Here is a 27,951-nt window from a genome sequence, read left to right as displayed (position 1 = left end):
CCTTTAGGATTTCACAGGTCATTTACCTACTTACCACACATTAGGGCCCCTGGAAAATGCCAGGGCAGTATAACTACCCCACAAGTGACCCCATTTTGGAAAGAAGACACCCCAAGGTATTCCATGAGGGGCATGGCGAGTTCCTAGAATTTTTTATTTTTTGTCACAAGTTAGCGGAAAATGATGATTTTTTTATTTTTTTTTCCTTACAAAGTCTCATATTCCACTAACTTGTGACAAAAAATAAAAACTTCCATGAACTCACTATGCCCATCACGAAATACCTGGGGGTGTCTTCTTTCCAAAATGGGGTCACTTGTGGGGTAGTTATACTGCCCTGGCATTCTAGAGGTCCAAATGTGTGGTAAGGAGTTTGAAATCAAATTCTGTAAAAAATGACCAGTGAAATCCGAAAGGTGCTCTTTGGAATATGGGCCCCTTTGCCCACCTAGGCTGCAAAAAAGTGTCACACATCTGGTATCTCCGTACTCAGGAGAAGTTGGGGAATGTGTTTTGGGGTGTCATTTTACATATACCCATGCCGGGTGAGAGAAATATCTTGGCAAAAGACAACTTTTCCCATTTTTTTTATACAAAGTTGGCATTTGACCAAGATATTTATCTCACCCAGCATGGGTATATGTAAAATGACACCCCAAAACACATTCCCCAACTTCTCCTGAGTACGGCGATACCACATGTGTGGCACTTTTTTGCAGCCTAGGTGGGCAAAGGGGCCCATATTCCAAAGAGCACCTTTCGGATTTCACTGGTCATTTTTTACAGAATTTGATTTCAAACTCCTTACCACACATTTGGGCCCCTAGAATGCCAGGGCAGAATAACTACCCCACAAGTGACCCCATTTTGGAAAGAAGACACCCCAAGGTATTCGCTGATGGGCATAGTTAGTTCATGGAAGTTTTTATTTTTTGTCACAAGTTAGTGGAATATGAGACTTTGTAAGAAAAATAAAAAAATCATCATTTTCCGCTAACTTGTGACAAAAAATAAAAAGTTCTATGAACTCACTATGCCCATCAGCGAATACCTTAGGGTGTCTACTTTCTGAAATGGGGTCATTTGTGGGGTGTTTGTACTGTCTAGCCATTATAGAACCTCAGGAAACATGACAGGTGCTCAGAAAGTCAGAGCTGCTTCAAAAAGCGGAAATTCACATTTTTGTACCATAGTTTGTAAACGCTATAACTTTTACCCAAACCATTTTTTTTTTTTACCCAAACATTTTTTTTTAATCAAAGACATGTAGAACAATAAATTTAGAGAAAAATTTATATATGGATGTCGTTTTTTTTGCAAAATTTTGCAACTGAAAGTGAAAAATGTCATTTTTTTGGCAAAAAAATCGTTAGATTTCGATTAATAACAAAAAAAGTAAAAATGGCAGCAGCACTGAAATACCACCAAATGAAAGCTCTATTAGTGAGAAGAAAAGGAGGTAAAATTCATTTGGGTGGTAAGTTGCATGACCGAGCAATAAATCGCTAAAGTTGTGGAGTGCCGATTTGTAAAAAAGGGCCTGGTCTTTAGGGGGGTATAAACCTGTGGTCCTTAAGTGGTTAAAATAATGGAAATATTTGTTTACAAAACGACAAATTGGCGTGGTATTAAAAAGCAGGAAGTGCTCAACCCCATATGCAGTGGTGCATCTATACCGGGGGGACAGATCCTGCACTTGTGGTCCGCTGCTAATGGCAATCCCCAGCAAAAATGCATACAATGGAGGATGCCTGCAGTGGACCACAAGTACCACAATGGACATCCTACACAGGATAGCAAATGTGTGGATGTGATAAACAGTATACACTGACCTAAAGAATTATTAGGAACACTTGTTCTATTTCTCATTAATGCAATTATCTAGTCAACCAATCACATGGCAGTTGCTTCAATGCATTTAGGGGTGTGGTCCTGGTCAAGACAATCTCCTGAACTTCAAACTGAATGTCAGAATGGGAAAGAAAGGTGATTTAAGCAATTTTGAGCGTGGCATGGTTGTTGGTGCCAGACAGGCCGGTCTGAGTATTTCACAATCTGCTCAGTTACTGGGATTTTCATGCACAACCATTTCTAGGGTTTACAAAGAATGGTGTGAAAAGGGAAAAACATCCAGTATGTGGCAGTCCTGTGGGCAAAAATGCCTTGTGGATGCTAGAGGTCAGAGGAGAATGGGCCGACTGATTCAAGCTGATAGAAGAGCAACGTTGACTGAAATAACCACTCGTTACAACCGAGGTATGCAGCAAAGCATTTGTGAAGCCACAACACGCACAACCTTGAGGCGGATGGGCTACAACAGCAGAAGACCCCACCGGGTACCACTCATCTCCACTACAAATAGGAAAAAGAGGCTACAATTTGCACGAGCTCACCAAGATTGGACTGTTGAAGACTGGAAAAATGTTTCCTGGTCTGATGAGTCTCGATTTCTGTTGAGACATTCAAATGGTAGAGTCCTAATTTAGCGTAAACAGAATGAGAACATGTATCCATCCTCTGATGGCTACTTCCAGCAGGATAATGCACCATGTCACAAAGCTCGAATCATTTCAAATTGGTTTCTTGAACATGACAATGAGTTCACTGTACTAAAATGGCCCCCACAGTCACCAGATCTCAACCCAATAGAGCATCTTTGGGATGTGGTGGAACGGGAGCCTCGTGCCCTGGATGTGCATCCCTCAAATCTCCATCAACTGCAAGATGCTATCCTATCAATATGGGCCAACATTTCTAAAGAATGCTATCTGCACCTTGTTGAATCAATGCCACGCAGAATTAAGGCAGTTCTGAAGGCAAAAGGGGGTCCAACACCGTATTAGTATGGTGTTCCTAATAATTCTTTAGGTGAGTGTATATAATATAACAAAAACAAAGACAGGTGCACTCTGCAGGTCTTACTAAGCCCTTTAAACTTGTGTTAAAATTGAGAGATTAGCCAACATGTCCTACGTGAGGACATGTCTGAGCCCGAGCACCGCGCCAAGGTTTCTCAAGTAGCTCGGGACCTACCGCTAAACCTACCTGGGCCATGTGGGCAATACCAGGAGCCAGTGGGCGAATTACAGGAGCGCAAGGTCCGACTCAAAGCAATCTCCCAGTAACCTCCAGCATGTGACCATGCATACAATGGGAGGAGGCAGCGAGCTCTGAGCCCCACCCAAGACTGGCTGATATAGCCCGGGCCTCACATGTGCACCAGAATGCTGCCTGTAGATGGAAATAAAGGCACATTCAGACTAGGAGTTTCTACACCTCCAAAAAATGCAAAATACAAACTACAATATATGTAAATATTTATTTACACATGTGCTAATAAACCCCTTGCCACATTTGGATTTAACTCTATGTCCAGATTGCAGGTAATTTACCACACTCAGATGTACAGTTACATCCATACTGTTAACTGGGGCTGTGACACTATAAAGTGTCACAGCCCTGGAGTCTCTGCTCTCACGGAGAGCAGAGACATGGGAGAAGCCAGCAAGGGCCCAATCAGAGTGGTCCCTTGCCAGTGATTGCTCTGATTGGTTAGTCTCTGCATCCTAACCAATCAGAGCTTAGGCAGTGTAAATGCTGCTTTCAGGCTCTGATCTCCACTCTGGAAATCAGAGCCTGAAATCGCCATTGTCCTCTTTGTGCCCCCGATGTCCCTTGTAAATGCTGCCCCCGATGTCCCTGCTGAAGCAGAGTGCCCCTGCTGCTCCCATGCAGTCCCACGTATGTATGCGATGGCCGGCTCAGGAATAGAGCTGCCGCCATCAGCAGCAAGTGTCAGCTGTAACATACAGCTGACACTCTGCTTCAGCAACCTAAATCGGTGCTGGCACCGATTCCAGCTATTTAGCTCTTTAGATGCCATGGTCAGTAGCCACCCATAGCATCTATGGGGTTAACAGAGAAATGGGGCTCCCTTTCTCCTTCATCAGGCCGATGGTTACCATGGCAAACAAAAGCCTTAGAAAGTCATCCAGGCTTGCCATATATCTAAGCCTGACCGACCCTGAGGGTCTTGAAGATCCAACATGTAAAAAAAAAATGTAATAAGAATTACCGTATATTAAATTTAAATAAATAAATTAAAAAAATAAAGTAAATTTCCTTTATCCTTATCTACTCATTTATAATTGATTAAAAAATGAAAAAATAAACTACACATAATTGGTATTGCCGCGTCTGTGACAACCTGATCTATAAAAGTATAATGATACTAATCCCGTATGGTGAATGCCATTAAAATACAATGACAAAAATTCTGTTTTTGTCTCCTCATCTCCTCAAAAAAATTTAATAAAAAGTGATCAAAAAGTCATATGTATCCCAAAATGAGTTCAATAAAAACTACAGCCGGTCACACAAAAAAAAATCCCTCACACAGCTACATTGGTGCAAAAATAAAAATGTTATTGGTGTTAGTATATGGCGATGCAAAATATAATATTTTTAATAGAAAAGTGATTTTATGATGAAAAACTAGTAAAACGTAAAACTATATAAATTTGGTATCAAGATAACTATATCAAACCATGGAATAAAATTATCATATCATATGTACTACATGAGGAACCCCATGAAAAAAAAAAAAAACACTGACAGAATTGCAATTTTTGCCTACCTAACCTCCCAAAAAATGGTATAAAAAGTGATCAAAAAAATATGTACTCCGAAATGATACCAATAAAAATGACAGGTCAACAAGCCCTCACACAGCTACATTAGTGAAAAAAAGAAAAATGTTATGGATGTTAGTATATGGCGATGCAAAATATTTATTTTTAATATAAAAGTGATTTTATGCTAAAAAAGTAGTAAAACATGAAAAAATATATAAATTTGGTATCACCATAACCTTATCAAAGCACAGAATAAAATTATCATATATGAGGAACCCTATAAAAAATTAAGATAAAAAACACTGACAGAATTGCAATTTTTGCCCACCTCACCTCCCAAACAGTGGTATAAAAAGTGATAAAATAGACATATTAACCCCAATACCAATAAAAACTACAGCTTGTCTTGCAAAAAACAAGCCCTCGCACAGCTTCATTGGTGAAAAAATAAATGGCCCCTAAAAACAATTTCAGCAAATTCCATGTTAGAAAATCCTGATGCCGCTCCTTCCCTTTTGAACGCTGCAGTGCCCCCAAATAGCAGTTTATGACCACATATGTGTTGCTGTCTTCAGGAAAAAATGCGTATAAAAAAATTGTGGGTGCATTTTTTGCTGTTTTGCCTTGAGAAAATTTGGGGCTAAAGCAACATTTTATTGGAAATAAAATGTAACTTTTAATGTTCAAATCCAAGTGTTTCTAAATTCTACGAAATGCTTGTTGGGTCAAAGCATTCAATTCATCCCTCGATCAATTCCTTGAGGGGTGTAATTTACAAAATGGGGTCACTTTTTGGGGTTTCCTCTCTAGGGGTAACAGGGTCTCTTCAAATGTGACATGTTATGTAAACTGCAAAATCAGGGTAATAAATATTGAGGTTTATTTTGTTGTTAACCTTTGCTGTATTACAGGAAAAATTGACTAAAATTTAAAATCTGCACAAAAAAATAATTTTTTTAGATTTCACCTCCATTTTGCTTTCTTCGGTGTAAAATCAGTTTTGAATAAATTAAGGGGTGTAGTTTCTAAAATGCAGTAATCTTTGGGTGGTTTCTATTATGTAAGTCCTTTAAAGTCACTTTAGGACTGAATTGGTCCTTAAAGGGAACCTGTGACCGGGATTTGGGGTATAGAACTGATGACATGGGTTGCAAGATGGCCACTAGCACATCCACAATATCCAGGCCCATAGCTCTGTGTGCTTTTATTGTGTAAAAAACTCAATTTGATACATATGCAAATTAACATAAAAGAGTCATATCTTACTTGTGTGACCAGAGAAGAGTCATATTTTCAAGCTCTGACTCATCTCAGGTTAATTTGCATATGTATCAAATCGGTTTTTATACACAATAAAAGCACACAGAGCTATGGGGACTGGGTATTGCGGATGTGCTAGCGGCCATCTAGCAGCCCATGTCCTCAGCTCTATACCCAAAATCCTGGTGACAGGTTCCCTTTAAATACAATGAAATTTACAAAATGATGCCAACATAGAGTAGACATATGGAGAATGTTAGTGCTCTTTCACACTTGCGTTGTCCGGATCCGGCGTGTACTCCATTTGCCGGAATTACACGCCGGATCCGGAAAAACGCAAGTGAACTGAAAGCATTTGAAGACGGATCCGTCTTCAAAATGCGTTCAGTGTTACTGTGGCAGCCAGGACGCTATTAAAGTCCTGACTGCCATAGTAGTAGTGGGGAGCGGGGGAGCAGTATACTTACAGTCCGTGCGGCTCCCGGGGCGCTCCAGAATGACGTCAGAGCGCCCCATGCGCATGGATGACGTGTCCATGCGATCACGTCATCCATGAGCGTGGGGCGCCCTGACGTCATTCTGGAGAGCCCGGGGAGCCGCACGGACGGTAAGTATGCTGCTCCCCCACTCCCCACTACACTTTACCATGGCTGCCAGGACTTTACCGTCTTGGCAGCCATGGTAACCATTCAGAAAAAGCTAAACGTCGGATCCGGCAATGCGCCGAAACGACGTTTAGCTTAAGGCCGGATCCGGATTAATGCCTTTCAATGGGCATTAATTCCGGATCCGGCCTTGCGGCAAGTGTTCAGGATTTTTGGCCGGAGCAAAAAGCGCAGCATGCTGCGGTATTTTCTCCGGCCAAAAAACATTCCGGTCCGGAACTGAAGACATCCTGATGCATCCTGAACGGATTTCTCTCCATTCAGAATGCATTAGGATAAAACTGATCAGGATTCTTCCGGCATAGAGCCCCGACGACGGAACTCTATGCCGGAAGAAAAGAACGCAAGTGTGAAAGGGCCCTTATTTAATAACTATTTTACAAGGAATCACTAATTGTCTTAAAATCAGACAAATTCAAATTTAGAAAATTGCTAATTTTCAGTAAATTTTGGATTTGATTTATACATAAAGGTAAAACATATCCACTCAAATTCTCCATTAACATGAAGTACGATGTGTCACGAGAAAACATTCTTAGAATCGTTTGGATCAGTTAAAGTGTTCAAGAATTATTACCAGATAAAGTGACAGAGGTCAGATTTGAAAAACAGGCATTTCACATTTAGTCCAAACTGGCTTTTGCTGTTTTGGATGTAGTTAGAGGACTCTAATGAAGTAAGTAAACTTTACTCTAAGCTTTTATTTCATGCCTGTGTTCAGATGGAAATTTTCCAAGAGGCCTGAATAAAGACCGTCATTAAAAAGTTTTCATTGAATGCTCAGTAATGTTGGGATGGGGCTTTAAAGGGATTCTGTCACGAGGATTTCACTTACTGAGCTGTTAAAATGACCACATCAGTCTCCATGATTTATATTACAATATACCAGTATTACTGCCCTGTGTCTTGTAATTTGTCTATAAAATTGCTTTTATTAGTATGCAATTTACCTAAATAAGGAGCCCAAGGGGCTGTCCCTCTGTTCGTTGGAGCCCAGTCGCACCCCTTCTCCTTGAGCCCAGCATCACCCCACTGCTAATTTATTCACTCCTCATCGCCGACCTCATATGCCTGGTGCGCCGTAATCTCGCGCATGCGCCTTGGAAAGACCAATGTCTTCTGTGAGGCCAATGCCAGGACACCACGCGGGCGATGACAGGTCTATCCACAGCGCATGCGCGAGATTACGGCGAACCAGGCATATGAGGTTGGCGATAAGGAGTGAATAAATTAGTAGTGGGGCAGTGCTGGGCTCAAGGAGAAGGGGTGCGGCTGGGCTCCAACCTTATTTAGGTAATTTGCATATTAATAGAAGCGATTTTATAGACAAAGTACAAGACACAGGGCAGTAATACTAGTATATTGTAATATAAATCATGGAGACTGATGTGGTGATGTTAACAGCTCAGTAAGTGAAATCCTGGTGACAGAATCCCTTTAACAATCCTCTATCCAATAGAGTAATAGATGACGCTTACTTTGTGACATTTCAGATAAAATTCCTTTTATTTTATTAATTTGTTTGAAAATCTAATTTGGATTAAGATGTTAATTTCAGAGCTGTTGCATGGAAAATGCTAGAATCTGTAAGATCATTGAAACAGTTATCTAGGATATGTAAAAGAGGTGTACAATTAAAGATATAACCCGTTCAATCATATACTATAAGGATAAACATATGTTATCAGCTAATAGGACTAGCCAGCCTGATGGTGCTTTCAGAAATATTAGTTAAGCCTGTATTATAATGCTTTTATACTTTATTTTATTTATATTTTAGAACTTTTAGTAATTTTAAAGCACACAAAGAGCATGTGTGAATGTTGGTACCATGCAGAATTAAGCCAAGCCTATGCAGAGCAGCTATTGATACGAGATGGACGCGATGGAGCCTTTCTTGTGCGCCAGAGTGAATCTGTCAGTGGAGCATTTGCCATTTGCCTTATGTGAGTGACCACCTGCGTTGTACAGACCTTGTTATATTTCTTCTGTGTTCTAATAAGGGTCACACGTCCGCAAATGGGTCAGCATCCGTTCCGCAATATATCGGGAACGGGTGCGGACCCATTCATTCTCAATGGGGCAAAACGGGATGCGGAGAGCACACTATGTGCTCTCTGCATCCGCATTTCCGGAGCGCGACCCTGAACTTCCGGGCTACGGCCCAAACTTCCGGGCCGCAGCTCCGCAAAAAAATAGAACATGTCCTATTCTTGTCCTCAATTGCGGACAAGAATAAGCTGTTCTATGGGGGGTGCTGGCCGGGTGTATAGCGGATCTGCAATTTGCGGATACGCAATACACCACGGACGTGTGAATGGACCCTAAAAAGAATAAGGTTATCAGGGTTGAACTGACTCACCAAAGAATCAGAGGACCTGACAGAGTCTGACAAAATAAAATGGTCCGTATAGTTTAGCAAGCCACCTGATGCTGGGCTAATTTAAAGGGGTTCTCCAGCTTGGGGGGACACATCAGCCAATGACTGTCAGCAATGATAGATAGGTGACCCCCGCCCATGACATAAGTTTACAAGCAGGGACTAGAATGTAATAAATGCAGTTTTGGACCATAAAACCTGAAACTGTTTAGGTAGGAGCGGGTAAGTATGCTTCTCTTCACAAGTCCTGTGGGGAAGCGAGGGGAGCCAAAATAGTGCTAAAAAACTGGAGAACCCTTTTAAGTTTTTTTTAGACCTCTGTCTACCATTAATACAATAAGGAAAAATACATATACACTTGTTCTTTGCAACCACATGGTCAGTCCTTAGAATATTTTCTTCCTGTAGTCCAATTCACCACAGGTCAACACTGTAGTCTACAATCAAATCTAGAGCACAGAACAGTCCCAAAGTAAACTCTCAAAGGTGTTAAATTTGGAAAATTCACATTTACTTTGCAATTCATTAATTTTTCTTTAATGAGACACAAACTATAAATGTCATGATAAAAACTTATCATATGGTTTTTTTTTTGTATAAAAACCTATACAAATGAAATCAGTAACGCCCACAGTAGCCAGTTAAATCCAATCCATATTAGAGAGGAAGCTAAACATAAAATCAATTATGTATTTTGTAGCCATTAGCTGCAGCACTATAACTAACCCCAAAGTACCTCCCTGTTCCCATGTTAGTCAGCTGACAATATTGATACCGGACTCCATTTTCAATGGTCTTAACATATCAAAGTGTGTCCCCTGAAGTCAGTATTTGAGGCAGTCATACATAATGCAGTTCTTTACTATACAGTTGCAAGAAAAAGTATGTGAACCCTTTGGAATAATATGGATTTTTGCACAAATTGGTCATAAAATGTGATCTGATCTTCATCTAAGTCACAACAATAGACAATCACAGTCTGCTTAAACTAATAACACACAAAGAATTAAATGTTACCATGTTTTTATTGAACACACCATGTAAACATTCACAGTGCAGGTAGAAAAAGTATGTGAACCCCTAGACTAATGACATCTCCAAGAGCTAATTGGAGTGAGGTGTCAGCCAACTGGAGTCCAATGAATGAGATGAGACTGGAGGTGTTGGTTACAGCTGACCTGCCCTATAAAAAACACACACCAGTTCTGGGTTTGCTTTTCACAAGAAGCATTGCCTGATGTGAATGATGCCTCGCACAAAAGAGCTCTCAGAAGACCTACGATTAAGAATTGTTGACTTGCATAAAGCTGGAAAGGGTTATAAAAGTATCTCCAAAAGCCTTGCTGTTCATCAGTCCACGGTAAGACAAATTGTCTATAAATGGAGAAAGTTCAGCACTGCTGCTACTCTCCCTAGGAGTTACCGTCCTGTAAAGATGACTGCAAGAACACAACGCAGACTGCTCAATGAGGTGAAGAAGAATCCTAGAGTGTCAGCTAAAGACTTACAAAAGTCTCTGGCATATGCTAACATCCCTGTTAGCAAATCTACGATACGTAAAACACTAAACAAGAATGGATTTCATGGGAGGATACCACAAAGGGAAGCCACTGCTGTCCAAAAAAAAAACATTGCTGCACGTTTACAGTTTGCACAAGAGCACCTGGATGTTCCACATCAGTAGTAGTAAAATATTCTGTGGACAGATGAAACCAAAGTTGAGTTGTTTGGAAGAAACACACAACACTATGTGTGGAGAAAAAGAGGCACAGCACACCAACATCAAAACCTCATCCCAACTGTGAAGTATGGGGGTGGGGGCATCATGGTTTGTGGCTGCTTTGCTGCGTCAGGGCCTGGATGGATTGCTATCATCGAAAGGAAAAATGAATTCCCAAGTTTATCAAGACATTTTGCAGGAGAACTTAAGGCCATCTGTCCACCAGCTGAAGCTCAACAGAAGATGGGTGTTGCAACAGGACAACGACAAAAAGCATAGAAGTAAATCAACAACAGAATGGCTTAAACAGAAGAAAATACGCCTTCTGGAGTGGCCCAGTCAGAGTCCTGACCTCAACCCGATTGAGAAGCTGTGGCATGACCTCAAGAAAGCGATTCACACCAGACATCCCAAGAATATTGCTGAACTGAAACAGTTCTGTAAAGAGGAATGGTCAAGAATTGCTCCTGATCGCTGTGCACGTCTGATCTGCAACTACAGGAAACGTTTGGTTGAAGTTATTGCTGCCAAATGAGGTTCAACCAGTTATTAAATGCAAGGGTTCACATACTTTTTCCACCTGCACTGTGAATGTTTACATGGTGTGTTCAATAAAAACATGGTAACATTTAATTCTTTGTGTGTTATTAGTTTAAGCAGACTGTGATTTTCTATTGTTGTGACTTAGATGAAGATCAGATCACATTTTATGACCAATTTGTGCAGAAATCCATATCATTCCAAAGGGTTCACATACTTTTTCTTGCAACTGTACAGGGAGTGCAGAATTATTAGGCAAGTTGTATTTTTGAGGATTAATTTTATTATTGAACAACAACCATGTTCTCAATGAACCCAAAAAACTCATTAATATCAAAGCTGAATATTTTTGGAAGTAGTTTTTAGTTTGTTTTTAGTTTTAGCTATTTTAGGGGGATATCTGTGTGTGCAGGGGACTATTACTGTGCATAATTATTAGGCAACTTAAAAAAAAACTAATATATACCCATTTCAATTATTTATTTTTACCAGTGAAACCAATATAACATCTCAACATTCACAAATATACATTTCTGACATTCAAAAACAAAACAAAAACAAATCAGTGACCAATATAGCCACCTTTCTTTGCAAGGACACTCAAAAGCCTGCCATCCATGGATTCTGTCAGTGTTTTGATCTGTTCACCATCAACATTGCGTGCAGCAGCAACCACAGCCTCCCAGACACTGTTCAGAGTGGTGTACTGTTTTCCCTCCTTGTAAATCTCACATTTGATGATGGACCACAGGTTCTCAATGGGGTTCAGATCAGGTGAACAAGGAGGCCATGTCATTAGATTTTCTTCTTTTATACCCTTTCTTGCCAGCCACGCTGTGGAGTACTTGGACGCGTGTGATGGAGCATTGTCCTGCATGAAAATCATGTTTTTCTTGAAGGATGCAGACTTCTTCCTGTACCACTGCTTGAAGAAGGTGTCTTCCAGAAACTGGCAGTAGGACTGGGAGTTGAGCTTGACTCCATCCTCAACCCGAAAAGGCCCCACAAGCTCATCTTTGATGATACCAGCCCAAACCAGTACTCCACCTCCACCTTGCTGGCGTCTGAGTCGGACTGGAGCTCTCTGCCCTTTACCAATCCAGCCACGGGCCCATCCATCTGGCCCATCAAGACTCACTCTCATTTCATCAGTGCATAAAACATAAAGTCTTGAGATATTTCTTGGCCCAGTCTTGACGTTTCAGCTTGTGTGTCTTGTTCAGTGGTGGTCGTCTTTCAGCCTTTCTTACCTTGGCCATGTCTCTGAGTATTGCACACCTTGTGCTTTTGGGCACTCCAGTGATGTTGCAGCTCTGAAATATGGCCAAACTGGTGGCAAGTGGCATCTTGGCAGCTGCACGCTTGACTTTGCTCAGTTCATGGGCAGTTATTTTGCGCCTTGGTTTTTCCACATGCTTCTTGCGACCCTGTTGACTATTTTGAATGAAACGCTTGATTGTTCGATGATCACGCTTCAGAAGCTTTGCAATTTTAAGAGTGCTGCATCCCTCTGCAAGATATCTCACTATTTTTGACTTTTCTGAGCCTGTCAAGTCCTTCTTTTGACCCATTTTGCCAAAGGAAAGGAAGTTGCCTAATAATTATGCACACCTAATATAGGGTGTTGATGTCATTAGACCACACCCCTTCTCATTACAGAGATGCACATCACCTAATATGCTTAATTGGTAGTAGGCTTTTGAGCCTATACAGCTTGGAGTAAGACAACATGCATAAAGAGGATGATGTGGTCAAAATACTCATTTGCCTAATAATTCTGCACTCCCTGTATGTATAATACCCAGCACATGTGTAACTGAAAAAACTAGGCAGAAAGAATGTGTTGTGTGATTGAGAGACCAGCAGTTTCATGTGATAATCATATATTTTTTTTCTTGATGCATTAAAAATGTGGGGGCATTAGATGAAATGGTAATGTTTGCTAGACAACAGCGTTTAACTATAAAGACCTCTATGCTTTACTTACAATGTATGAAAATGGTCGTTATTAAATTAACCTGGCTAACAAAATGCATAAATCTCCACTGGAAAAGTATATAACAGAGTAGTTAACCTTTTAGAGTGAATGCCTATAATGTAATTCATTTCTGATATAGAGGTTAGATCATTGGTCAAATGTGTCAACATGCGGAGAGATATCTGATATAATAATTCCCATGCAATTATTTTCATATCTAGTCTACTCGGCTTATGTGGAAGTACAATTGTGCTCATGTTTATTTTTTGACAGCCACACCCTCGCAGTGAGAAAAGCACTTTATTTAATAAAATCACAAATACCAGTTAATGCAGAGCTGCTGAGGACAGCTCTGTGATATATAGGTAGAGATGATTTGGAGCAGGATTTCAAAATAAAAAGCAGAGTTAGGGGCTATTTACACAAAGTCAGAAACAGATTTTGGATGTATATAAGGGCCTTCACACACAGCAGATTTTGTTCCAGACTAAAAATGAAGTTGTTTTGGCAGAAATCACATGGATTTTCTGTAAGTCCCATTCAAACTAATTAGAAAGCACATGAACTTTCTGTAATTCCCATTCAAATGAATAGAACTAATTTTCAGTTGCAGAAATTTTCTGCAACAAAAGCTGCCACGTCTGAAGGCACTGTTATACATTCAGAATAGCCCCTAATTCCTAACCGAACTCTAGGAGAGAGGGTGAGAGAGGGTGAGAGTCCTGATTACTCCACCCACACATAGTGATTGACAGCTCAGTGTTTGTAAACAAGGTTGTCAATCACTGTGGGTGGGTGGAGTAACCAGGACTCTCACTGTCTCTCCTAGGAGTCCTGTAAACCTACTATATATATCACAAAGCTGTTTTTCTTCTTCATATTCTGTATTTATTTGCATAGTGGATACTATAGAAATAAAATGAAACAAACTATGGCAGAATAGCTTTTTTTTGGCTTTCTACACTACCATATATGTACCCAAAAACGATGCCTTAAAAATATACCACTGGGGAAGATGGGGGGGGGGTGACCATTTGAATCCTTCTTCTATTGAGGCTATTAACAAGAACCTGATTGATGGCCATCTTACCAGCATGCTTCTGTGGTACGAACATTCTTATTTGGAGAAAGTGCTATGATCACGCTGCATAACATGACTAGTGCCTTCTCCACATGGCACACTTTAAACTCCACAGTCACATCAGATCAGACATCCACCTGCCCACAATCCAGCCCGTAAAGTGACAATCGGACACATCTCAAAAACCACTGCAGTGAAGGTAGGGAGAGTGCTTGTGCATGGACCTAGGACTATTCACAGCCTTACTGGGATCAATTAGATTCTAGTGTCATTTGTAGTACTCACCTGCTGGAGAGTTTCTCTACTTAAACATCGACAGTACTGTTTTACCTGCTACCTTACCACAACATCTCAAGCTCAGCTCCTGCTCTTACTTAAACCATAAGGGACAACTGCTGACCCCTCATCACTACCACAGTGTCCCCAAACTAATAGAGCTGAGTGCTACTGTATATAACACCGTCTGCTTGATACCAGGTAATACAAGGAATAAGACTATCTTCTTAATAACACCACAGATTCCCACTACAGCTAAAGTCCAAACTACCCTTTTCGAATCCCTGAGAGGAGAATTCTATCAAGAAGTAATAGATATTGCATCAACTTGCTATCACTATTTTATATTCCTCACAATTTGACCTTCTGTTGTCCCTGGTCTACTGATGCCACCTGGTGGGTGTTCAGAGGTCATACCTACCAACTGGAAGAGTATGCAGTCTCCTGAACACACCCTTGAGGAGCAAAGTAAAATCCAAGAAACACCACAATTGAACCACTCCAGTGTCAGATCCACATTATTTTTCTGAGCAGGACAACTTATTAGGATATTTGGCCTTTCCATATATGTAAGCCCATGGTCTATACCAAATGGCCACCTTACTTCTACTTACTATGGTCAAATATGGCAACACAACTAAAGACATTAGTGGTATCCAGATACAACTAGGGATGCAACTAGAGAAAATCACATAAAGCTCTATGATGAGTGCCAAATTACCTCTCTCCACCATACTCACCTTCTCAGGATAATTCTGGTGAAGAACACAGGGATATAGATGATGTGCTAATTAACAAAGGACCTCCCTATATCTCCGTGTCTTCTACAAAGAGTACTGATGAAAGCTCTTGAGCCTCTCTGTAAAGACCTCACTGAGATCAACCAAGACATATGCCATAACGGAGCGTGAGTAGAGGTGTTGGAAAGCTTCAGGAAGTGGTCCTGCCCAAATCCATCAAAGATTTCATCAAGAAACTATTTGCTCATATCCTTGGAAAGAACTTTTCAGATCAAATTATGCTTTTCCATCCTGCAAAGTCCGGCAAAAAAAAAAAAGTGCATGTTAACGTATACATTTTCTTTTACAGTGAAAATCTCTGTGGACGGGTGCCACTGTATGGCACTGTATGTATCTGTCTGAGGCATCGATTAAAGTGTACATCTTTTTGTATATGTTAAACGTATGACAAAAAGTGATGTAAATTTAGCCTTAGATGGCCTTTCCCTTTTGGCCTAATGGTAACAGTGGATGGAATATACACAATTCACTCCCACAATGATCTGGGTGACCTTCTCAAACAATTACAATGCATTTGGAAAGTCTTCATACCTTTTCACTTTTCGAACACTCTGTTATGCTGAGGCCTTGTGCTAAAATGACTTTGGAAGAGAGTTGGAAGTCCCCCATATACACAAGATGATTGGCTGTTCCTGATAATATTAGCTGTTCCTCCCATATTCAACTAATATGTATGGCCAGTTTCAACAGACAGATCATTCCAAGAGCTTGTTTGATTTTTTTCAAGAAGCATCTAAGTAAAACATTTCGTAGATAGCAACAGAAATAATGCCAGCAAGTTCCATTACCAAATGTTTTGGATATATTGGCAACCTGGCCCTAGATTGGCATTGATCCTACAATGCCTTAAGAAAGTCTTCAGACCCTTCCCCTTTTTCACATTTTGTTATGTTGTGGCGTAGTGCTACAATAACAAAAAAAATCTGTTTCCCCCAGCAGTCTGCACTTAATACCCTATAATAAGAAAGTGAAATGTATTCAAAAGAAAAAACTATATTTCACATGGACATAAGGATTTGGATCCTTTGATACTACACTTGGAATTTAGCTCTGGTGGCCTCCCATTTCTGTTGATCACCTCTGAGATGTTTCTATACTTGTGGTAAAATCAATTGATTAGACATGATTTGGAAAGACCCATGTCTGTCTATGTAAGATCTTTTAGCTGACAATGCATATGAGAGCAAAAACCAAGCCATGGGGAGGAAAGAATTGCCTGTAGAGCTTACAGATAGGATTGTCTGTAAGAAGGGTACTAAAACATTTCTGCTGCACTGAAAGTTAGAGTGCATTGGCCTCCATAATACTTAGATGGAAGAAATTTGGAACAACCAGGACTCTTCCTATTGCTGCCCCCCCAACTAAGTAATCAAGGAAATGGGACCTTGTTAAGAGGGGTGGCCAAGAAACTAATGGTCACTCTGGCTGAGCTCAAGATTCTGTGTGCAGAAGGCCAACCGTCCCTGCAGCATTTCACCAATCTGAACTTTATGGCAGAGTGGTTAGAAAGAAGCCTGTCTTCAGTAAAATAGATACATGAAAGCCTGCCTGGAGTTTGCAAAAAAAGGACTCTCAGACTGTGAGAAACAAGATGGTGTGTTCTGATGAAACCAAGAACTTTTTGGCCTCAAGCGTCATGTCTTGAGTAAACCAGGCACTGTTTATCGCCTGCGCATTACCATCCCTACAGTGAAGCATGGTGTTGACAGCATCATGCTGTGGGGGTCTTTTTCAACGGCTGGGACAGCATACTGGTCAGGGTTGAGGGAAAGCTGAATGGAGCAAAGTACAAAGATATTCTTAATCAAAACCTGATTCAGGGTTCTCTGAACCAGACTGGGCCAAATAGTTTGCCCTCCAACATGACAATGATTCTACGCACACAGCCAAGACAACACAGGAGTGGCTTAGGGACAGCTCTGTAAATGTCCTTCTGAGGCCCAGCATAAGCCATGACTTGAATCCTATTGAACATCTCTGAAGAGACCTGAATGGTTCTCCACCCAGTCCTCATCCAACCTGATAGAGGTTGAGAGGATCTGCAGAGAAGAATGGCAGAAAATCCCAAAATCTAGGTGTGCAATTTTGGCATCATAATCATATCCAAGAAGACTGGAGGCTGTAATCACTGCCAAAAGTACTTTAACTTAGTACCCGGTAAATGGTCCAACCTTCTTGTGCACATAACAAGGAACTTTCTTAATTTGTTCTTGCTTAACTCATTTATGTGTACAATGGTTATTTGTACATTTTGTACTGCCACTCAAACTTTCTATACATTTGTGATTCGCTGTCACCTACAATGCCTATCATATCAACATACGTCTGGTCTACCGCATCCTCACTCCCGCTACCCCCCCAAACCGCGACAACAAAGTTTTTTTTAAATTACATCCCTTAATGTAAAATGACTTAATTCCCCTTTCAAATGCTATCTCTTTTGTGAAGAAATGAAAACATCTGCGGCTGATATGTATTCAAGAAACACATCTTTTTCACTGTGATGCTTTTCGGCTTAAACATAAGAATTTTCCCAGAATATTTTTTTTTCATGCCCTTAATAATAAAGGCATTGTAACCATAGCTTTAAAAACATCCTAGCGTTTTCCCTAATTGACGAAAAGGTTAATATAAATGGCCACATTGTCATACTGGTGTGCGCTATTAACAACATTTTATACACTATTGCCACAATATACACCCTAACACATGCCAACTGAGATTCTTTACCTCTTTCTTTAAAACTCACACCTCTTTCATTAAAGGCTCACTTATTGTGCTGGGAGATCTAAACATAACAACGTGGCCCTGAACAGATTCCACACCTTCCTCTACCAGCCAAAGCCCTTGACCTCTTATCCACCTTGCTCATCAGCACAATTTGTATCTGGCAGATACAACACTAAATGGAAGGGAATTTCACTTGCTTCTCCCATCTACATAAAATATGCACCTGCATTTACTTCATCCTCATAGACAAACTTCTACACTCCAGAATTATCTCCACTTCAGCTGGAGTCATAACATTGTCAGACCATTCACCAATTCATGCCCTGGTATTGGAAACACATAACTCAGCTCCACAATGTGTAAGGAGACTTAAAGGGGTTTTCCAACATATTTTTACTGATGACATATCCTCTGGATAGGTCATCAGTATCTGGTCGATGGGGTTCCCACACCCGGGATCCCCATTGGTCACATGTTTGAGAAGACACCAGCACTAGCAGTAGTACAGTAACCTTCTCACTGCTTTCCCTAGCCCATGTGACGTGACATTCATTGGTCACATGACCTAGCACAGCTCAGCCACATTGATGGGAAGGGGGCTGAGCTGTGATACCAAGCACAGCCACTATGAAATGGATGGCACTGTGAGCAGAGAGAAGGCCGCGGCTTTACTGTGAGCGCTGGTGCCTTCTCAAACAGCTGATCGGCTGAGTTCCCGGTTGTCAGACTGTCACGGTGGGGAGTGGGGGAAACCCCCCACCGTACAATGTAAGGTATAATAGGGAAGCAGCTAGGCCAGGATGCCAGGATCAGGGAGCAGGTCACCTCCTACAGTGTCCCTAATCCTCACCCTAACTCCTCACCGTATGAGCGGACCTGGATGGTAGGACGGTTTGGCCCTGAGTCGCCCTGATAATCCCTCACATAGGAGCAGGGGAGAGCCGACCTGTTCTTCCCAGACACGGATGAACAGGAGTCTCAAATGGCCTAGCAGCAGGGAAAGGAAGCCAAGTGGAATGACAGATAAACACCACACCAAGGTAAACTGGAACCCATACAAACGTACTGCAATCCAAACACCAAGCAAATGCAGTACTTACTGACACACAGGAACCAGCATTCCAGCAACAGCACCCAGACTTGGCTTCTGGTTCACCCCTCCGGGAAACCATGGAGCCCCCTTCCGGAGGCACAACTAACAGGGTACGACTTGCATACATGCTGGACATAAAACGCCAACTTACCAGACATGTAACAACAACAAGACGAGACACCAAACCCTGAACATAAACCCACACCAAACATACACACAGGTAAGGTAGGGGAACATGGAGGATAAAATGGGAAGACATCACTGGAGACATCGATGTCCCACTAGGTGGCCCTCACACTGGAAGATGGAACAACCAGACAAGGAGCATAACTCCAGCACACCAAGGCTGGAGTACAACTGACTCCTGACCTTAAGCCACAGGTATAAGAAGCACCTAGTGACCACACCCAACTCATCACATTGCTCCAGCCAGAGTATTAACCACACACACCACACAGCAGGGAGACACTACTTAAAGGGGTATTGCACACACAGGCAAAAGGCAACAGGTTGCCGCAGACAACAGCATGCGTGGCCAGCAATTCACGGCGCACCTGTGACACTGCCACAACATGCCAAAACAGCAACATGTTGCCACTGGCAACAGCAAGCATGGCAACAGTGTCAAGGCGTACATAATAGACCGTGACACAGACCCCCACCGATCATATATTGATGACGTCTCCAGAGGATAGTTCATCAGTAAAAATATCTCAGAAAACCATTTTAATACCTTTATTTTACATTCCCCTAACTATTCTCAATCTGCCAAAACAGCCTTAGAGTATGGCCACACAGTAAGGTTTATGCATGCAAAATCAGGCATGGATCATAAAAGGAGTATATAAGATAAATCACCCCCCAACTGTGTGTGACATAAAGCAAATAATAATAATAATAATTAGCTTAACTTACCATTCAGTGTGACCTTTGTCCCTGACTTTCTTTGCAAAGACGCTCAAGTTGTGGTTCATATGAGGTGACTTTCAGTTGGACACAGGCTTCAGAATGGTCATTAGTAAGCCTGTTTCGTGAGGGGCAGAGGATAGCATTCATATGGGAGAAGATCTGCTCACATGAATATGTTGACCCAAAGACTGACAGCATTGCAAATACAATTTTCTTCAGTCAAATTTCTGTGGAAGTGATTTCCAACACATGAAAAGGGACTGTGCATTCTCTCTGGATGTTTCAAGTGATGTCCGCAGATCACAGAACTTAATTGTCCCCAAAGATGAGCTCTGGAAGTCAATCAGTTGCATTTCCAAATCGTCGATGCCCAAGTGGGCCAAATGGTTCTTATCTGCCGACACATTCTATGTTTCTACCCATTCAAAAACTGACAGCTCTATGTCTGTCACATTAAACTTGTCTGGAGATATGAGAAAAGAAAAAATTGGCCCATATCTCGGAAAATCTTGGAATCTCCTGGAAAATTCGGACTCAAGCTCTTTCATGTACATGGAAATGTTAGCTGTGTTGACTGAATGATGAGAGGAAAGCTCTCTCAAGTGTTTGAAGTAGCGAAATGCCCCCTTTTCTGTATCCTCCACATAAACTTTAAGTTTGGACGTGAATGCCTTCCAAATTTCAAACAGCCCCATGACACTCTGTCCAGTGTGCAGACATTGAGATCATTTAAGTGTGATATAATATCTGCCAGAAACATAAGTTTCTCAAGCCACATGAAATCCTCCAGCTCTGGGTAATGCTGCTTCTTCTCAGCAAGAAAGGCTCTAATTGCATCATTGTAGGTCACAAAACTCTCCAGCACTCTTCCACTACTGAGCCATCTGACATTGGAATGAAGCCGGACATCTTTGTATGCACATTCCATTTCTTCAAGCAGCGATTGTAATTGCCTATAAGTCAAGGCAGAGCTCGCTCGCAGAAAATTCACAATTTTCACAACTGTTGCCATCACAGTATTAAGATCAATATTTGACATCTCTGCACAGAGCTTCTCCTGGTGTATAATGCAGTGGAATTTAAGAGCAATTAATCTGGCAAATCCTTTTTGTTTTCCCACCATGGCGGGAGCGCCATCAGTGGTGATTGCAAAGATTTTTCTAACATCAACGGAAATCCTTTCAAAATGTTCAGCAAAGGTTTTAGCCAAGTCATCACCTTTTGTTGTGCCATAGATTGGTTTCAAACAGCACAGCTCCTATTGTACTCCAGCAGAATCACAGAATCTGGCCACAATTGCCAAACCAGGCAAATCATTAATGTCCACGCTTTCATCCAGCACAGTGCAGTCTTTCAAACCAGTCGCTTGCTGTTCCCTAATGTTATTTGGCATATCAGTGATCCGGCTCTCAACAGTTCTTGCTGAATTGGGCAGCTCTTTAATCCTAGACATGATAGTGTTCTTAGTAACATAGTAACATAGGGCCAGATTTATCATTAGCTCAAGTCAGAATAATGGAGTGAAAAAGTTGCAAATTTTTGCGCAATCGCTTAAACTGCGCAAAATTTTGCGACTTTTATTGGCTCTGCACTATGCTCGCCAGTTTTCTGAAAGTGGGCTTGTTTTCTTATGTAAATGAATCTCTAGACAGATTTACTATTGAGACTATTTAAAAAGTCGCTAAAAAGTCGCAAAAAATGCGCAATTTCACTCCAATGAGGACCCTGCTTATCTTATGCGACTTTTTAATAGAACATGTGACTTTTTCGTAAAGACGTGGGACTTTTGCAAAGCTGCTTACTGACGGATAAACTGCTACCGTCAAACCACATTTATTACAGTCTTAAAGGGCCGATCATAAATCTGACTTGGCTAAAACTGACTTTAGCCATATGTGAAAGTGGAGTGAGCTGTCAGAGTAATGATAAATTTGGCCCATAGTATATAAGGCCGAAAAAATACATTTGTCCATCCAGTCCATCCAGTTCAGGAAGGCAAAAAACAAACAAACTGTGAGGTAGAAGCCAATTTCCCCCATTCCTTCCCGACTCCATTCAGGCAATCAGAATAATTCCCTGGATTAACGACCCTTCTCTAGTAGCTATAGTCTGTAATATTATTACACTCCAGAAATACATCCAGGTCCCTCTTGAACTCTTTTAGTAAACTCACCATCACCACCTCCTCAGGCAGAGAGTTCCATAGTCTCACTGCTCTTACTGTAAAGAATCCTCTTCTATGTTTGTGTACAAACCTTCTTTCCTCCAGACGCAGAGGATGTCCCCTCGTCACAGTCACAGTCCTGGGGATAAATAGATGATGGGATAGATCTCTGTACTGACCCCTGATATATTTATACATAGTTATTAGATCTCCCCTCAGTCGTCTTTTTTCTAAAGTGAATAACCCTAATTTTGATAATCTTTCAGGGTACTGTAGTTGCCCCATTCCAGTTATTACTTTACTTGCCCTCCTCTGAACTGTCTCCAGCTCTGCTATGTCTGCCTTGTTTACAGGAGCCCAGAACTGTACACAGTACTCCATGTGTGGTCTGACTAATGATTTGTAAAATGGTAGGACTATGTTCTCATCACGGGCATCTATGCCCCTTTCATGAAACTCATTATCTTATTAGCTTTAGCAGCAGCTGCCTGACACTGGTTTCTACAGCTTAGTTTGCTGTTCACTAAAATTCCTAGGTCCTTTTCCATGTCAGTGTTACCCAGTGTTTTACCATTTAGTATGTACGGGTGCCTTGCATTATTCCTACCCATGTGCATAACCTTACATTTGTCAGTGTTAAACCTCATCTGCCACTTCTCTGCCCAAGCCTCTAATCTATTCAGATCGCTCTGTAGTAGTATACTGTCCTCTTCAGTGTAAATTACGTTACACAGTTTAGTGTCATCTGCAAAAATTGATATTTTACTGTACAAGCCTTCTACAAAATCATTAATAAATATATTGAAGAAAATAGGGCCCAATACTGACCCCTGAGGTACCCCACTAGTGACAGTGACCCAATCTGAGTGTGTATCCTTAATAACCACCCTCTGTTTTCTATCATTGAGCCAGTTACTTACCCAAATACAGACGTTTTCTCCCAGTCCAAGCATTCTCATTTTATATACTAACCTTTTATGCGGTACAGTGTCAAATGCTTTGGAGAAGTCCAGATATACGACATCCATTGATTCACCGCTGTCAAGTCTAGAACTTACCTCCTCATAGAAACTGATTAAATTAGTATGACATGACCGATCCCTTATGAAGTCATGCTGATATGGCGTTATTTGCTTATTTTCATTGACATACTCCAAGATAGCATCTCTTAGAAAACCTTCAAACAGTTTACCCGCGACAGATGTTACTGGCCTATAGTTTCCGGGCTCTGTTTTTGGACCCTTTTTGAATATTGGCACCACATTTGCTATGTGTCAATCCTGTGGAACATTCCCTGTCAGTATAGAGTCCTTAAATATCAGAAATAAGGGTTTGGCTATGACATTACTTAATTCCCTTAGGATACGGGGATGTCTGCCATCCGGTCCTGGCGATTTGCCTATTTTAATCTTTTTAAGATGCCGCTGTACTTCTTCCTGGGTCAGACAGGGCACTTTTAATGGGGAATTAACTTTTGCATTCTGCATTTACTTTCCTCAGTGAATTCAGTGGATAAAAAAAATACTTAATAGCTTTGCTTTCTCCTCATCACTCTCTGCAACTCCCCCCTCATTGCTCTGTAAAGGGCCGACACCTTCAGATTTATACTTTTTACCATTTATATAATTGAAGAACATTTTAGAGTTAGTTTTACTCTCTTTGGCAATTAATCTCTCGGTCTCTAAGTTGGCTGCTTTTATTAGTTTTTTACATATTCAATTTCTTTTCTTCATAGTTTTTCAGTGCTTCCTCGCTACCCACCTGTTTTAGTGATTTAAATGCTTTCTTTTTGTCATTTATTACTTTCTTTACAGTTCTATTTATCCAAATTGGTTTCTTCTTGTTACTTAACCTTTTATTCCCATAAGGTATGTACCTCTCACAATTAAATTTTAGGATGCTTTTAAAAATATCCCATTTTGTGGCTGTAAACCATCAAACAAATCACCAGCTGCACAAAATGCTTCTTTATTGAATTCTCCATCGGTGAAGGGCTTTCCATGCTTAGCAATGCACTGAGCTATCTTGTAACTTGCAAGTGTTGCATAGAGTTTACCATGACGTAAATTCTGGGGAACACTTGTCGGTTTATTGTACTTTGAAATTGCTCGTTTGATTGATTTTGTTTTGTCAGCATCTCCTTTAAATTAGTTTTGGTGTTTTGTCTCAAAATGCCAGCGCACACTTGAGGTGCGACAAACGACACTTTCACAGCATAAAACACGCACACCCCTGCCTTTTTGTTAAATAAATGCATACAAAGATGTCCATTATTTTTTAAATGAACGAATGTCCACTTTAGTGCGGTTAGCTGCCATATTACAGTTAAGAATTTCCTAAGAAACCTATAAGTAAAAAAAAATAAGGCAAACATAAACATCAAGGTATTAACTAACAGTGGAGGACCAGCACACCTATGCTCATTACATACCTTTTCTGTAGTGTAGCTGTCAGACAAGGAGTGGATCAGGACCAGATGAGGAGTGCAAGAGGAGCAGTGGAGAGCCTTGGAGACAAGCCTTGTGGGCCTTCCTAATAACCTGTCTGTAACGAAATCTGAGGTAGATAGACAGATAGATAGATAGATAAATAGATAGATAGATAGATGATTGTATGTCAGTGTCTTTTGATCTATTAAGGACTCATGAAAATTGTGCCTCTAGATGCCAACCAGTCTGCAAAAAGGTGAGACACTCCACATTCTCAGAGGAAACTCCATTTAGCACTGGCCTGCTACTTACAAGCCATATGGGCATACTAATGAAGAGCTGGAAGGGGACACTAAAAATGCATGGCAACCCCAGACATGGTGGCTACTAACCCAGCAGGTGGTCTAAGCCATTCAGTAGGTGGATGAAATAATATCAGAAGCCATAACTCCGACCTCATAACACCCACATCCTCAGAACCCTATTAATTGTGTTCAGCCTGACATGGGCTTTGGGGAGAGTCTAGACACACCATCGTGGACATGAGGCATTTCTCGGTATTCAGGCCTTCTGGAAATCATAACTCGATCATATTTGGTGTCTGTATGACCGGGACGAGGCGACTCAGATTATGGAATCTTACCCTGTCATATGGCGAGAAATTGCTGTGATTCATATTGCCCCATTGGTCAGCCGTTTGGGAAGGTGGGGCAAAAGCCTGAATAATATCTGAAGGCCGGACCGAAAGGAGGGAGGTTCCATCACAGCCCACCCCTTGACTGAGGGGGTATAAAAATGGGTGGTTGGGAACAGTTAATTGTCAGCCATTTGGGGATCCACATTGTTTGGAGTGACTGCTCGTATCCTCAGCTGCCCCCACAGCCATAATATAACTGCAGCAATAACAAATCACAGCCTAGTGTAGCTGCTCGACCCGGGTTTCTCTCCAAGCTTCATAGGGAGCATCCCTGAAGCTTGGAGTAAAACCCAGGTTGAGCAGAAAAACTAGGCTGTGATTTTTTATTGTTTCTTAAAGTTTTACTTGCACATGTGAGCATAATAAGTGAATGATGGTTCTACATGACTAAATGACTACATGCCTATACTTGTGAGTATATCAGCTAAAAGTGCAAAAGTGGTATTCACAGTGCTTCACTATTGGTGCGGTTTTTGATGTCTCACAGGAGCTGTTGTGGAAGGAGGAAATCTGGTGAATCCGGTGTTTTGCCTGTATACGTATAATTGGATGGTTCAAATCAAAAATTTCACCTCATCTAAATATTAGGATTTTGCGCGGTCCTGCAGAAACGCATAATGTCAGTAAGTGCATGGTTAGTGGGGGCCCAGATACTGGGGCCCAGATACTGGCGACACCCCACATTAAACATGTGCTCATCCCCTCCACAGAAAAATCACTGCCGGCACATTTACTATTCATATGCAGTGCGGTCGCAGCAAGGAGACTCGCTCTGCCTGCATATCTAATATCGCTCTGCGTGCACATGTATATCCAGAGCGGACCCGGCGTGCCAATGAAATCCTGTCTGTGTGCCATCTTTGGCACGCGCGCCGGGGGTTGCTGACCCCTATTCTAGTGGGTCGAGAGAACCCAGAACATACCACAAATAATGACAAAACACAGCTGGCATAATCCTGGACAAACAGGTAAGGAACAGCAGCAGATTTATAATTACTGGGCCAAGTGACCAGTTTGACTTAGGGCCAAGTTATTCTGGTGCTCCCCTGGTTTTCACCCTTTAACCCCTATACAGGGGTCTGGTCTTTACTGCAGGGGAGCAATCAGATCGCTACATAGAAACATAGAATGTATCGGCAGATAAGAACCATTTGGCCCATCTAGTCTGCCCAATATACTGAATACTATGGATAGCCCCTGGCCCTATCTTATATGAAGGATGGCCTTATGCCTATCCCATGCATGCTTAAACTCCTTCACTGTATTTGCAGCTACCACTTCTGCAGGAAGGCTATTCCATGCATCCACTACTCTCTCAGTAAAGTAATACTTCATTATATTACTTTTAAACCTTTGCCCCTCTAATTTAACCCCCGAGATGGTCCTGGTACACTTGGCCTAAACCTGGTAGGCAAAAGACAATGGTGCATGACACCAGCGGTCCAGTCAAATAACACAAGAAGAACATAGGCAAACAAACAGGAAACCAAGCATTCTGCAACATAGGACACTGTTCAGACACACACCAAGTACCAGAACACAGACAAGCCACATAGACAGGAACCAATGCAGAACTAGACACATGGCGAACACAGGAAGCTCAGTACATGGTGACAAAGACAGATGCCTGGACCCCATGCGGAACTGGATGCATGGCGATCACAGACAGAACTTACAAACATGAAGACAGACAGAAGCCTGGACCCCATGCAGAACAGGATGCATGGCAATCACAGACAGAGCTAAACAAACGTGAAGACAGACAGAAGCCTGGACCCCATGCAGAACTGGATGTATGGAGGTCACAGACAGAACTTAACATAGAGACATGGAAGCAACTCCCAGACGGACTAGACATGGTGAAATTGACATACAGAGACCTAGTAACAAAGTACATACACTAGAACCAGGCTTGGGATTCAGCCATTTTCCTCAGGTTCTCCAGATCCAGTAGTTAAAATTACAGCGGCAGCTAGAGATGAGTACTTCCATTCCATAGTTTAGCTCCTTAGGCTTTTAAAAAATTGGGTGGTATGTCTGTAGTGTATATATGGTGTATTTATATGTGTTGCATATATATGGTGTATGTATATGTAAACATGTGTCGTGGGACAGGATGTCCGCCGTTGAGTAGGGAACCTGTTGTTAAAAATTTTAATCTCACCCCTGACCGGAACCCATGCAGAATGGGGAGCATGGTGTTCCCAGTCAGACTTGGCTATAGTGACACGATGAAATACTAGGCAACCACACAGATCAACTGCATCTCCCCGTCACGCGGATGAAAACATGCGGAGAGGGGGTGTGGTTGAGCTAGCCAATAGGAGGCTGTGACAGGGACAAGCCTCCCTAGCATTGCGAAGATGCAGCTGCGGCCATATCGGCATCAGAAGCGACGCGGGTGACGGGGAGCAAGGTAAGTACAACCTCTGTGAGGGGCCCTGGCAGACGGGGGGGGGGGGATTATAGATCTTTGATAACCCCAGTAACTCTACGTGAACACAGCATACAAGTCACAGGAGACAGTTCACACATAGCCACAAAACATTGCAGCCTGCACGCGCCACACAAGCAACCAGCTTACACAGGAATAGT

At 41.6% G+C, this 27,951-nt stretch overlaps 1 protein-coding gene across 3 annotated transcripts in view; it reads left to right on the top strand.

Annotated features, from left to right (window-relative positions):
* The window catches only part of LOC120977567 (phosphatidylinositol 3,4,5-trisphosphate 5-phosphatase 2B-like), a 120,516-nt gene that overhangs the window by 5,402 nt on the left and 87,163 nt on the right, over nt 1-27,951 (top strand). For 2 of the 3 annotated variants that reach the window (XM_040405564.1, XM_040405562.1), the window contains exon 2: nt 8,340-8,505. In XM_040405564.1, coding sequence (XP_040261498.1) covers nt 8,372-8,505 — 134 coding nt within the window. In that variant the 5' untranslated portion in view covers nt 8,340-8,371. Of the gene's footprint in view, nt 1-8,339; nt 8,506-27,951 lie in introns of those variants that run through there. The other variant, XM_040405566.1, reaches the window with a different exon arrangement.

Source organism: Bufo bufo, chromosome 8, assembly GCF_905171765.1.
Source record: "Bufo bufo chromosome 8, aBufBuf1.1, whole genome shotgun sequence".
NCBI classification, from domain to species: domain Eukaryota; kingdom Metazoa; phylum Chordata; class Amphibia; order Anura; family Bufonidae; genus Bufo; species Bufo bufo.
The sequence above is the reverse complement of the archived record's forward strand: the minus strand, read 5'-3'. Positions and strand labels throughout refer to the sequence as shown.